This window comes from Anoplopoma fimbria, chromosome 7 (genome assembly GCF_027596085.1).
Source record: "Anoplopoma fimbria isolate UVic2021 breed Golden Eagle Sablefish chromosome 7, Afim_UVic_2022, whole genome shotgun sequence".
Taxonomy (NCBI): Eukaryota; Metazoa; Chordata; class Actinopteri; order Perciformes; family Anoplopomatidae; genus Anoplopoma; species Anoplopoma fimbria.
In genome coordinates this window covers 8,535,743-8,548,914 of record NC_072455.1, presented here as the reverse complement: position 1 = coordinate 8,548,914, position 13,172 = coordinate 8,535,743, and the positions used below count along the sequence as shown (strand labels likewise).

The 13,172-nt window shown below is 42.3% G+C and overlaps 1 protein-coding gene across 1 annotated transcript in view; it reads left to right on the top strand.

Moving 5' to 3' along the window:
• Window positions 1–13,172, top strand: part of jmjd1cb (jumonji domain containing 1Cb) — a 101,065-nt gene that overhangs the window by 29,597 nt on the left and 58,296 nt on the right. The window contains 1 exon segment of the mRNA XM_054600926.1: window positions 12,644–12,817. Coding sequence (XP_054456901.1) covers window positions 12,644–12,817 — 174 coding nt within the window.

Genomic DNA, 13,172 nt, shown 5'->3' with positions numbered 1-13,172 from the left:
CAGGAAGCTCTTTTCTGATCATAGCTCACCTCGAGGCCCCCAGACTCCTCTCATAAAGCAGTCATTTCACCTCGCACAGCCTGACTACAGCCCTTCCTCAAAGAATCAGAACCCTTTTCGGTAATTTCCAAACCTAGCACAACTAACGTTGGCTAGTGCTAGCGTCCATAGCCTTATGATTAGCTTACATTCGGTATTCCATGTAACAGTGGGCATTACCATTTGAAAACCCTGGAAAAGAAGAGTTTATGTTTTGCATGTCATTAATATACCTGACTAGATTCTATTTGGCCAATTCAACAGTAATTATTTTGAGTTTTCATACTCCTTTACGTACTGAGCTGAGCATCCTAGGGTTCATATGAGCACGGACACGCTTGACACACCTTATAATCCTCACACCACCATTCTTTCCACGAGGATGTTGCAGTAGTTTGATTTAGGAGTCGTAAAGGAAAACCATGTGTGTTATGGGTATGTCAGCATTCTAAACGTTTAGCAAAGGGAGCTTTATCCCGTATGAATGGAACACAGTGTTAAATCTAGTTTCTATGACTATCCACAAGTTTGGTGCCGATTTTTCCAAAGAGGCTCCCACACCGACAGATACAGCACAATGTATCGGAGATGCTGCATTCAAAACATAAAGAAAGACTTTTTAAAAAGACATCCAGCAGTTCCAACTCTGAGAATCAGCTCTGTAGCTGTTGTGTACAAAGTCTTTAGCCCCCGGTCTGCTTCTTCCTGTGCAGGACAGATTGAATGCCAACACACACACACACACACACACACACACACACACACACACACACACACACACACACACACACACACACACACACACACACACACACACACACACGTGTGTGCGTGCGCAGTCCGCGGGCATGCGGGCTGGAGAAGGCAGGAGGGATTTTCCCATACTGCCTCTGCAGCGGCTGCCCTAGATTCCACCCAACGATTGTGCCGATGCAACTGGGCTATTATTAGAGGCGTATTATCATGAGAGATTCAGTGAGAGGAGGGAAGGAAGGGAAACGCAGAGAGGAAGAGAAAGTGGCAAGAGAAAAGAAAAGCAGGTCTTGTTTTTCTCCCACTTTGTGTCCTCACCCTTCTGCTGAATAGTGTTCTCCACACTTTTCCATATTTCAGACCCCATATAGGGTCTATGTTAGATATGGAGTTGCACTGCAATGTGATTAAATGTCGTCTCGTTGTCTTCCAATCTGACCAATACTGTTCTCACTGGCATTATGTACAATTTCGAAAAATGTTCAAATCACAAGTTCCCAGAATGCACGTTTTGTCGAGACATGTGATTCACAGCGATAATCAACATCTTTAACCAAGATGTTGATTTGTTTTATGTCTGACTAATAGGACGTCTCTAAAGAGGGATCATAAAGCTTGATGAGGTCACATCAAACGGCAATCAGATTTGTTCAAATAAATAACGCTGTTTTGAATTTGGAAGTAACATAAAGTTGACAAACTGTTGTTTGTATCACTTCCGACATGGCGTATTAAAGTGATTCAGAGCACTTTAATCCTGCTGTATCGACGGCGCACACATGCTCGCCACAGCTGATTAATGGGGCTGGGAATGCCTAAAGAAACAAATGTGATCACTTACAAATGATGGGCAGACGGCACTAAAGGCTGGACCTGAGAAACAAATTGGATTTGGCTTAAGTCTTAGCGTGTAAGTCAATGAGCAGACTTGGGGCCAAACATGTTGGAGTCAGTGGATTACATGGGAAGCAACGCTGTCATCTGCTCTCCACAATATTTTTTTACTCTGTGGTTTTAACATGCCGTTGCCGAGTCAAAACAAATCTGAATTTATCTACTAACTGCTAAGAAGCACCGTGTGAATCCAAGCCCTGATGTATCTTCTTCATCTGTGTCATGGAGCTCCATTGTTGTCCAATACCTATTAAAACACATCAATGAGCCGCACTGGTTCATCACTTCATCGCCATGAGCACACACTGAACCAACGCAACGCAACGCAGAGCGCAACGCAACGTGGAAGACGCATCAAAGATGAAACCATTCTGAGCCTGAAATTAGTGGTTCAGGAGGAAGAGTTAGTATTTTCCCTCGTATTGCGTCTACAACAACACAGTGCTATTTTTGGATGTGATTTTTTTTTTCTTCCTCTCTCACCTCTCCCTCCCTCCCTCTCTCCCTCCCTCTCTCCTGGGCCCACACATCCTTCGCATTGGAGAAGATGAAGGAGGCATAAAGGAGCGGGGAAGCTGGGTCACATCACTCTGCTCAGGGCTGTTTACGTTGCCTCTTTCTCTCTCTCTCTCTTCCTCATTCTCCATCTTTCACTGTTTATCTCTTTTTCTGTGTCTGCCAGATTTTTTTTTTCTTCCCACTTTCGCTCTCCTTCCTCTTCCCTACTTTTCACCCCCATTTCTCTCAAATCTCTGTGCCGTGTCTCTTCGTTCTCGCCATCTTGTCTCTGCCCTGGTTCCCATGTGGGTTTCCACGGAGAGAGGGAGAGATGACCTTGTGGAAGAGGGGATGTCTCTTCATGCTGTCATTGGGCATTACTTCAGCTCATCTGCTCTCTCATTCTGTCTCTCTCCTTCACATTACTCACACCGCAGTGAACCACCACAACAGAGCCACTCTTCTCCCCTCTCTACTCTGTGCTGTCAGAGCTTTAACCCGGTTAGAGCGTTTTTAAAGCTCATATATTGTTGTTTAACCGCATTGAACGCTTTTTGTTAGCTTGGTGATTTAACAGAAACGTCAACGGTCCGTGTCGATTCAGAGCTCACCTGTGGACTTGAACGCTCGGCGTCGTGGCCGACCATTTGGAGTCCCTCCGTGTTTTTTCATCTCCAGTAGCCACTGGTCCTTGTTCTCTACAGAGAGACACATCTGAGAGGTGAAATGATGTGACAGGGGAAACTTTAATGATGCCATTGGAATAAACATACGACCAGGGTGTGTCGTTTTTCACACGTTCGCCAGAAGTCCAAAAAAACGATAGCCCCGTTCTAAAATACTGCAGGAGTTTTTCCATCTCTACTCTATGTAATCCTGGGAGATTATGGGGATAAATGTAACAGAGCAGAAGTCACAACTGCACACACAGTACGCAAATATAGGAATTATGAACTAGAAAAGGCATTTCCACTGTGCTTTTAAGGTGAACGCTGTAAACAGGTCAACGTGTGATTGATGTGTGTTCGTCGGATTTGAAAGTATGCAATATGCTAAATGATTATGTGTGAGAGCAGAGTTGAGGTGTGAAATTGAAAGCTGAAGCACTGCAAAGATTAAGTTTCATTCAACGTGTAAACGTCAGAAGGATTTGATGGGTAAAAAAACGAATGAATCCACAAATCTTCAGTTTGCATTGAGCGCCGAAAGCGCGCTGAAGAGCAAGAGCAGAAAGCTTTGGAGCTGTCGTTTGAAGCACAAGAGAACGGCTGAAATGTGATTCTGGATTCAGTTTGAAGGTGCAGGTGTGCAAGGAAACAAAGCAGAAAGTTAGCAGTGGAAACCAGTACAAGAGATTGTCATTGCCCAGTGGGAAACCAGGGTATAAAACCAAAACAATAAGTCTCATTTACTTCAACATACACTTTATTACTATTTGCATACTGTTTTTTTGCAAATTCGATTACGTTTTACAAGATTACTTTTGAACACATCATGAAAAATGTTATGGTTTGAACTTTGCCCAATTCTCATTTTTACTAGATCTTGAACGCATCATAATGCATCTCCGTGCCGCTTCTGTTAACTCCGTTATTAGCCAAGCAGGACTGCTAACGTCAAATAGCTTTCATCCTGCAGATTCCAGCACAGATTTGTAGTTTACAAGGTAGCGTCCTCTGGGACATTTTTCTATCATCCCCTGATCTCGCTATAAGTGACTACTGTGGTTTAAAACATTTAGGCATTGACTTGGTACACCAAAGTGTCGGTTCTTGCTAATGTGATCATGCATCCAGCAGTATCATCCATCCTTCATCTATATCCCTCTCTCTCTCTCTCTCTCTCTGTCTCTCTCTCTCTCTCTCTCTCTCTCTCTCTCTCTCTCTCCATCTCCCTTTGTCCTCATTCATCTGCGTGTCTTCTCATCGAACAATTGCCTCGTAACAATTTCAGTAGTAATGACACCACACACACACACACACACACACACACACACACACACACACACACACACACACACACACACACACACACACACACACAGAGAGTATCTCCCTGTCTGTGTTTTGTATTAGGACGGAACATCACAGCAGCTCTACTTGAATCTCTTTTTTGCATGATGAGATTTCTCTCTCTCTCTCTCTCTCTCTCTCTGTCTCTCTGTCTCTGTCTCTCTGTCTGTCTGTCTGTCTGTCTGTCTGACTCTGTCTTGCCTGTTAGTAATTGCAAAGGGGAAGCCAGCCAGCATCAGTGCCTCAGAAGCTGCTTCATATATTTATGTACCTCTGGGGGACCATCTCTCTATCAAAGTCTGTGTCTCGCCCTCTTTCTCCCTCTCTCTACTCCGCTGATTGATATTCTGTAGCAGTAGAGAGCAGCAGCAGCATCATTTGGTCCGTTGTCAGGGAAGGGGAGCCTTGGTTACGGCGTTGTCAACCTGGTTGCCGTTGTGGTGGGCTAGTCACTCCGTTTCCAAGCAGCTGGACTCTCCTCTGTTCATGTTCATCTCATCCATCCTCCTTTTTTATTTTTGTTGCTATATATTACCCTTCTCCTTCTGAGCCCTTGGTTGCATTAGCCACGTTCTTCTCCATCACCAGGTACAGATGATGCTCTCATCTCCACTTCCTCTTTGTTCTTCATATCACATCCCTGCGTGCTTAACGTTTCCAGTCACTGGTGATGCATTCCCCTTCATCATTGTCATCCTCCTCTCCTCTGTTCCCCGCATCTCTTTGTCCGTTTCCTCCCCCACGCTATTGAATCCTTTTCTTTCATCATCTCGTTCATCTTTTTTTTTATTGCTCTTTTAATTTTTGCACAAGTATCGGAATCATCCGTTTTTTGTCTCCTCCTTTCTCCAAATGATCAGCAGCTTCACTTGTCTCCTTTGTCTTGTATTTTCTTGTCCTCCTGTGTCCGTTTACGACCCGCACACACCACTTTCCTCCCCTAAAGTCCTTCGGTTTTCAATGATTTAATTCTTTATCATCTTACTTGGTGTTTCCTTTATGCGTCTCTTTTCACCCCGTTTTCCCTTTTTAATGAGACATTCTCATCCCTCATCCATTCCATCTTCTTCTTTATTTATCTTTTGTTACATAATTACTTCTTTGTTTCTTGTGATCCACTCTCCGTTCTCTTATTGTTTGCCTCCTCTGAGGATCTGCAGGTCTGTGTTCTTGACAATCACATGATGACAGAGGAGCGACTTGTCTTTTGTCAGGCTCAGCTGCTGCCTTTATCTCTGCTTTCCTTTCTCTCCCCCTCCCTGGTTTCTAAATGAAAACACTGATGGCTCTGTGCTTCTTGTATTGGAGTAGATCTCGTGCCACTCGTGCACTCTTGCAGTGTTGAAATGCCTCATCCGTCAGGACTTGTTGATGCTGATCACTGATACATACAGTTAACCTTAGGGCTGTCCTCCACCACGGCAGGTCCTAGTGGACTAACACTTGTACGATTGGGGGGGGTAAAGGGATAGAGGTGTCCTTTTAGCTTGGATAGTCTACATGTTTTCTGTGCAGTCAAGCTCAATAAATCAGATTAGAGCTTTTGGAGAGCAGGATAGAGCTGTGTCCGTGTGTGTGTGTCCGTGTGTGTGTGTTTCTGTGTGTGTGTGTCCGTGTGTGTTTCTGTGTAACTCCATTGCTGCAGAATGAAAGTAAGGCTTGTGATCTGATGGACTCCTCACGCATCTCGGTCACTCTCAGTAAAATAAAAGAGGAAGTGAGTAACACATATTTTCTAAATGCAATTTATTTCACGCAAATCACAATCTAAAGAAAACCACATTCACACAGTAGTAGTACACGTAGTATTAAGAGTATTCCAGTCCTGTCAGTGGAAACAGTCACAGAGCACAGCCTCTGTTTCTCGTCTCCTCTGTATTCTGCATCTGGCGCTCTATTTAAAAAGCAGATTACGCCGCTATGTCCGCATTGGTCGCTCGCCGCCATGCTCTGTGCTCATTGGCTGCCGGCGGCCCTGGTGCAGCCAGCCAGAAAGCTGATCTGCAGCCGTTAGTGACAGGCAGATTACACGCCACCCGCTAAACGCACATTCACATACGCTCATGTATACTGTAATGTTCTGTATCACAGAGACACTTGAACACATCCGTGTACACACACATCAAATACATGATATTTCTCTTCACTTCCTGACTAATGTCCACTCATTCCTCTGGCCTTGGATCGGCTGTTTTCTAAGACACTCAAGGTCTTCAGATGGACTGAAAGAGGCAGTCAGCTGCATCTCATCGCCGTTTCTCAGATGGAAGGCTGGTGCGTTCACTGGCTCCCATGTCCTACCATGTGATTTTATGGGAATTGTCGTATTTTTTATGCATTATTCAGGCATGATTTCACTGTTTGTCATTGAAAGAAAGTGTTTATAAAACATTTAATTTAGGTAGTTTCACAACAGTGGAGTTGTGGCTTTGGACATTCTGAAATGTCAATGTAAGAGTGGGAACTATTGTCATTAATTGTAGTAAACTTATGTTCTTCCCTTTCGGGAATCCAAAGCAAGTGTGAAGTATATGTATTTAAATTAATACACTAAACAAACACGGCAATATGCTGACACACCGTTATTACGTTAAAGAAAGCAAAAAATTCTGCGAAAGACATAATAAATCCATCAATAAATAAAAACAAACATCATTAAGAAACAAGAAAAAAATTTGACTAATAGGATACCTTCAGTAATTCACATATTTTTTCCCCCATTTGTTGTACAACCTGGTGGCAACCTCTGGTTCAGAAAAGTGAGGCCATTAAAGCTGCATTCTCTCTAATGTCCTCAGGGGGCGACTCCTCTGATTATATAGAAGGCGGGCTTATTGTGATTGACAGGTTGCTACCACAATGTTGTCCAGTCTGGCAGTTGTCCGTGTATTCGTCTTCTGTGTTTTCAAATCATGACAGTTTGTTGCAACATTTTGGTCGCCTTAGTATTTCTTATAAAGCGTCCAGTTGTACTTCGCTTCTCCCTCTTGTCTCACCTCTCATTCCAAAAAAACAACAACATGGCGACGGGCAAAATGCCAAACTCGAGGCTTCACAACAACAGTCCACAAACCAATAGGTGATGTCACAGAGACTACGTCCACTTCTTACATACAGTCTATGTGTGCAGATGTTTTTCCCGAAAGTAAATTGCCTTTGCACTGTTTTTCTAATTATAATTTTTTTAGGAAACTTCGATTGTACTTGTTTGTATATTCTTGAGACATCTCACATGCTACAAAACATCCCTGCCAAGTAAATGAAAGCCGTCCTTGACAGCAGCTGTTATAGCAACGGTGCTGCTGACACGATACATGGTCTCATGTGAGAACTGACACATGCAGGTAGCATCATCAGGGGTCCCGCTACTGACTCTGGGCCGGCCTAAAAACAGGTCTCTCCCGGGGGCCCTTGTCCATCTGTGGGCTCCTGAATCATTCAGCCACACATACACACTCTCACCATCTGCACACAGTGCGGAACAGGTTCCTATTGGCTGACCCAGGAGTATGCGGTCTGCCTCATTCTTGCATCTAGCTTGGCTTCTTAAGAACAGAGTGACAGGCGGCCCGTAGTGATAGTGGGAGCCCATGTCTCTAATATCAGATGCCTCACGGAGTTTCAAATGTGGCACCTGCTCTCCTTTGTTCTCTGTCTCTTATTTCTGCCCCTCACTGTGGCTGATAGAAGCCTACTGATTTAGTGTGTGTGTGTGTGTGTGTGTGTGTGTGTGTGTGTGTGTGTGTGTGTGTGTGTGTGTGTGTGTGTGTGTGTGTGTGTGTGTGTGTGTGTGTGTGTGTGTGTGTGTGTGTGTGTGTGTGTCCAATACTCACTGCTGCCGCCCGTTACTATAGCAACAGAGTCTCCCTGTTTCTATCATGTGTATGTTTTCCCCGACTGAATACTCGATGTGTGTGCAGACGGACTACGGCATCGTCCTCGCTCAGGACGTGTCTCGGTTATCAATAGTCTCGCTGACGGTAATCAGCGCGGGCAGATGGATCAACATCGTGTACTGTACGCTGTCGTAATCTGCACGCAGTGGGATAAATAAGAGTTGACCCATACGCAGTCATGACAACACACAGACACATGTGATGAAAGCGCTCGCACTACATGTGTGTGGTGTTTTTTTTTTTTTTTTTTTTTCAGGCTGAGGGTTTGACAGCTTTAAAGGATCAAGGCTCTTCACAGCTGCTGCCACTCCGGCACACACACATGCACGCACAGACAGGAAGTGATTGACACATGACGGGTTTAGCGGGAACGTCTCACTCTCCCTGTCGTCGTCTCTCATCTTGTGCCCGACGGGGAGGCAGAGAGTGACGTCAACAGATTGTGCAGAGAGATAGACGAGGCCGGCTGCTGCGATTTATATTCTGATGATGAGGAGAGGCATTTTAGACATAAAATAAAAAATCATATATATATATATATATATATATATATATATACAGTACCAGTCAAAAGTTTGGACACACCTTCTCATTCAACTACTTTGAAGAATCTAAAATATAAAACATATTCTGGTTTGTTGAGCATTTGTTTGTTTACCACATAATTCCATATGTGTTGCTTCATAGTTTGGATGTCTTCAATATTAATCTACAATGTAGAAAAAAAGAAAAAAGAAAGAAAGAAAAACCATTGAATGAGAAGGTGTGTCCAAACTTTTGACTGGTACTGTGTATATGTGTATATATATATATATATATATATATATATATATATATATATATATATATATATATATATATATAATATTGATCAAGTGCAGTATTGGCTCTTTGCATTATTGAGTGTCAAAGTCATCATAAGCAGGTGTTCACAGTTAAAGCGTTGTTTGGGCATTTTCTATCGATGTGGTCATGCTGTATCAGCGTGTGATTTTGAGCACATGTGTGTACACATATCGTGATATTTATCTTTGAGACAATATTCTTGTGATATTGACTTCAACCATATTGAAATGAATATTTTTCATGTATTAACCGGTGTAAGGGGCTAGAAGTAGCGATGGAGGCCACTTCTATGTTTGTGGTCTACGTTCCTTTGTCCCAGCTCGACCCCATAACTCCCTGTCCCCATGTGGCCTCTTATAGACTCTGTGCCAACGGGCAACACTTAGTGTCAGATTGAGTTTAAATGGACCGCGCTGACATGCAGCCTGGCAAAAATATGTAAATGTCCATATGCATGACTGTCTATATTTGTGTGTATCCTGTTTATTTGGGGGACAATAAAACACACACACAGTAGAGTTGAGGCTGCATAGAGAATTGTAAGCCAGATGTGTTGCTCGCATTCTGTGGCACCGTTACTAAAATAGACAAGATACGTAAAGAAAAGAGTGTGTGTGTGTGTGTGTGTGTGTGTGTGTGTGTGTGTGTGTGTGTGTGTGTGTGTGTGTGTGTGTGTGTGTGTGTGTGTGTGTGTGTGTGTGTGTGTGTGTGTGTGTGTGTGTGTGTGTGTGTGTGTGTGTGTGTGTGTAATGGAACCGCGTCTGTTTCATGAGACATATGGATCACCATCCCCATATATTTAATAATAATAATATTATTATTAAGGGACGGGTGATTATCGTATAGAAAAATGAAAAATACCAATTTCGATGCAAACAGTCCTGCACTATGTTTAGTGTTTCCGTTTACTAACTAGTATTATGCAGCAGCTCCATTTGCTTTTCTCCCCGTGTCTCTCCTTATTCAAGCCCTTAAAAAAGGACCTTGTTTACCCAAGAGTGTGGCCAGCATTATCTCATTATAGCCCAACACCAGATAATGTTTGGACTATGTCTGTATAAGGAGTTAAAATTACTGGAAATAGATTTCTTCCATGACAATCTGTAAAAAAAAAAAAGAGCTTTATTTTTGTAATTATAATCAACAATAATTCAGATGGTCAATATATTTTTTTAACTAACTTTTCCAATCATTCTTGTAATTACATTGGTGTTGAAACAATTAGTTTATCAAAAGGTTAGTTTATCTAAAGGAAATTAATCAACTGCTATAACAGTTTTGAGCGTATCTCTATTTAATGACTTTATAGTTGTGATTCTCTTTTAGGGCTGAAATTAGTTTTTAAGACAGAGCCTTTTAACGTTAGCCGTTAGCAGCGCAGTGCTTCTTGGCCATGTAATGGAGCCAACAGCTAACGTTAACAGAGGTTTTATTATGATGAGTTCAAGCTCCGCTTGGTAAAAATGAGTATTGGGAAAAATGTAAATTACGACATTACAATGACTTGTTCAAATGTAATAATGTAAGATGTAGTATTGAGAAACTCGAATGATTCCAGTTGTTTGAAGAAACATAAATGGATGTTAGAGAGGGATTTTACAATACTGTCTATATATATATATATATATATATATATATATATATATATATATATATATATAATATAATCAAAATACAAATACCATTACCGTTTGTTTTTTCTTTCTATCAAAGCAAATATTTAAATATTCAATCATTCATTTTCTTATCATTTCATTTTTCTATTTTTATTCAATTAACCACTATCTATGACAATATTTTGGACCAACTTTTTGCCGGCTTAAATACTTTTTGGGGACAGTGATAAAAAAAAAAAAAAAGTTGGTCTGGAGCCTTGAAACACAGATTGTAATATGGCACTTTAATACACTAAGTGGGTGTAGTTTTGACAGATAATATTCTGAAGGCAAACTAATTAGTTAGCAAAAGCGTTTTTTTATCTGATTAATGGATGGAATAGTCGGTAGAGTACTTGGTCGATCACAATAATCTGCAGCCCTGATCATCTTCGCCTGTTTTCTCCAACCAACAGACCAAAACATTCCATCAACTAATAAAAAATAAGTTTAAAAAAAAGCGATCAACAAATACAGTTGACCTGAAGAAAACAGTTGTGTTTGTAAATGAGGTGACGCTGAAAGGTGAATAAATATCAGATGTTAGTGGCACTGAGACAGGGACAGATAGAGTCCGCTATGAATCAGAGGCTGGTACAGCGTGTGAGAGTGTTAGACTAGACCCAGTGGGGGTCCAGTGTCCTGGAATGACAGAGACCAGGGATCAGTGGAGACGGATGTGTGGCGTGTGGTGGGTCATAACGATGGAGGTAACAATATACAGACAGGTGGTAATACACACACACACACACACACACACACACACACACACACACACACACACACACACACACACACACACACACACACACACAGACTGCAGTAAACACAACACAAAGGGAGGACCCGCTCAGGTAGCCGCCTCCGTGCCTGCTGGCAGAGAGCGATCACTTGGTCGACTGCAGTAGTGCATCATGGGAGAGGGGGAGGGCTGAAGGCTGACTGAGGAGAGATGCACCCGTTGATCTCTCTCTCTCTTTCTTTCTCTGCCTCTCTCTCACTGCCTCTCTCTCTCTCTCTCTCTCTCTCTCTCTGCCTATGGACGGGGGAGGGGTGAGTTATATAGAAGCAGGAGTGAGGGAACGGGGAGGTGGGTTAAGATGAAACGGGAAGATGAAGAAAGGAAGATGGCTAACACACACACACTAATACAAGAACACACTAATACAAGGCCACTGGCTGATATTCCTACAGCCAATAGAAAGCAGTGTTTGAATACCTCCACATTACTGTTGACTCTGTGATCAAACTGCGTCTAATATTATCAACCATTATCCAACACCTGCTGGTGCTTCACTCATTCATCCCAAACCTTTTTTTTTTATATAACATGAAGCAGTTAGGATGACTGATATATTGATATGATAAGAGAGTAGTATTCAGGGGTATAAATAGTATATATATTTTTTTTTTAACAGTTTATATGCCTTCTGAATTGTATTGTGTACATCAAAAGTACTGTTTGTATGTGTAATTCTTTGATTCTGTTATATGCAGATAGGGCTGAATGATTTAGAAAAAAAACCTAAAATCTCAGCTGTGATTATTTTGACTGATATCATTGTTCTTATTGTTATTTTTTTTTGGGGGGTGGTTGTTTTCTGTGTGGATCCATACTAATATTATTGATATGTAATATACTACTGACTGTAAGTCGCTTTGGATAAAAGTGTCTGCTAAATGACTGTAATGTAAACATGTTTTCTCTAGAGTATGATGTGTAAGCCCAGGATGTCTCTGCAGAGACCACAACGTTCAATTTAAATGGGGTTTTTAACACTTTTCACCTTTTGTAACAAATGTTGCACCAGTGGGCCGTATTGTGATTTTCATAAATAAAATTGGATTAATTGTGCAGCCCTATGCATAAATTCTTCTTCTTTTCTTTCTTCTTCTCCTCTCCAGCCTGCACTGTAGAGAAATGTGAAGTGAAATTGTCTCATCAGTCTAACACTATGCTTCAGTAGGCCGATCTTAAATACAAAAGAAAAACAATTGCACTCAACTTGCGATGTTGTCACTGAAAGTTTCTTCTCTGTGCTCTGTGCAGGTTTATGTAGAGTTTGACGACCAGGAGTGGGAGAAGAGAGAGTGGGTGAAGATCTATGAGGATTTCCAGCTGTTTCTACTGGAGCACCAGCTGGTCTGGGCCAAGAGGAAGGAGGGCGCAGGAGGAGGACTGCTGCAGGGAACCAAGGCCAAACACATACAGTGGCCTGCCCTGGTAAGACCTTTGTGTTTCTATTTATAGGCTGGACACAGTAATAGAAGGAGGACCACACGTCTCGTTAAGCCCCAGGATCATTGTTCGTCCTGGCTCTGTGCTGGTTCACGTGTTAGTCTTTGTGGTGACTGGGTGGCGGCCCCGCTGTGTTCACCAGCTGTCCCTGTGTAGGGCCGGGTCTGTTGAGCTACTAAACGCCACCTTTTAAAAAAAATCCCCGTTGTTTGGGACATCGACGCGCTCATCCAATTCTTTGTTGTTTTTACGACTAATTCTTCTGCAGCCGAGATACTGAACGGGTTTGCCTCAAGAAGCCTGGTGTTTCAGGAACCCAGCAACCGTTTAAGAAACTAGG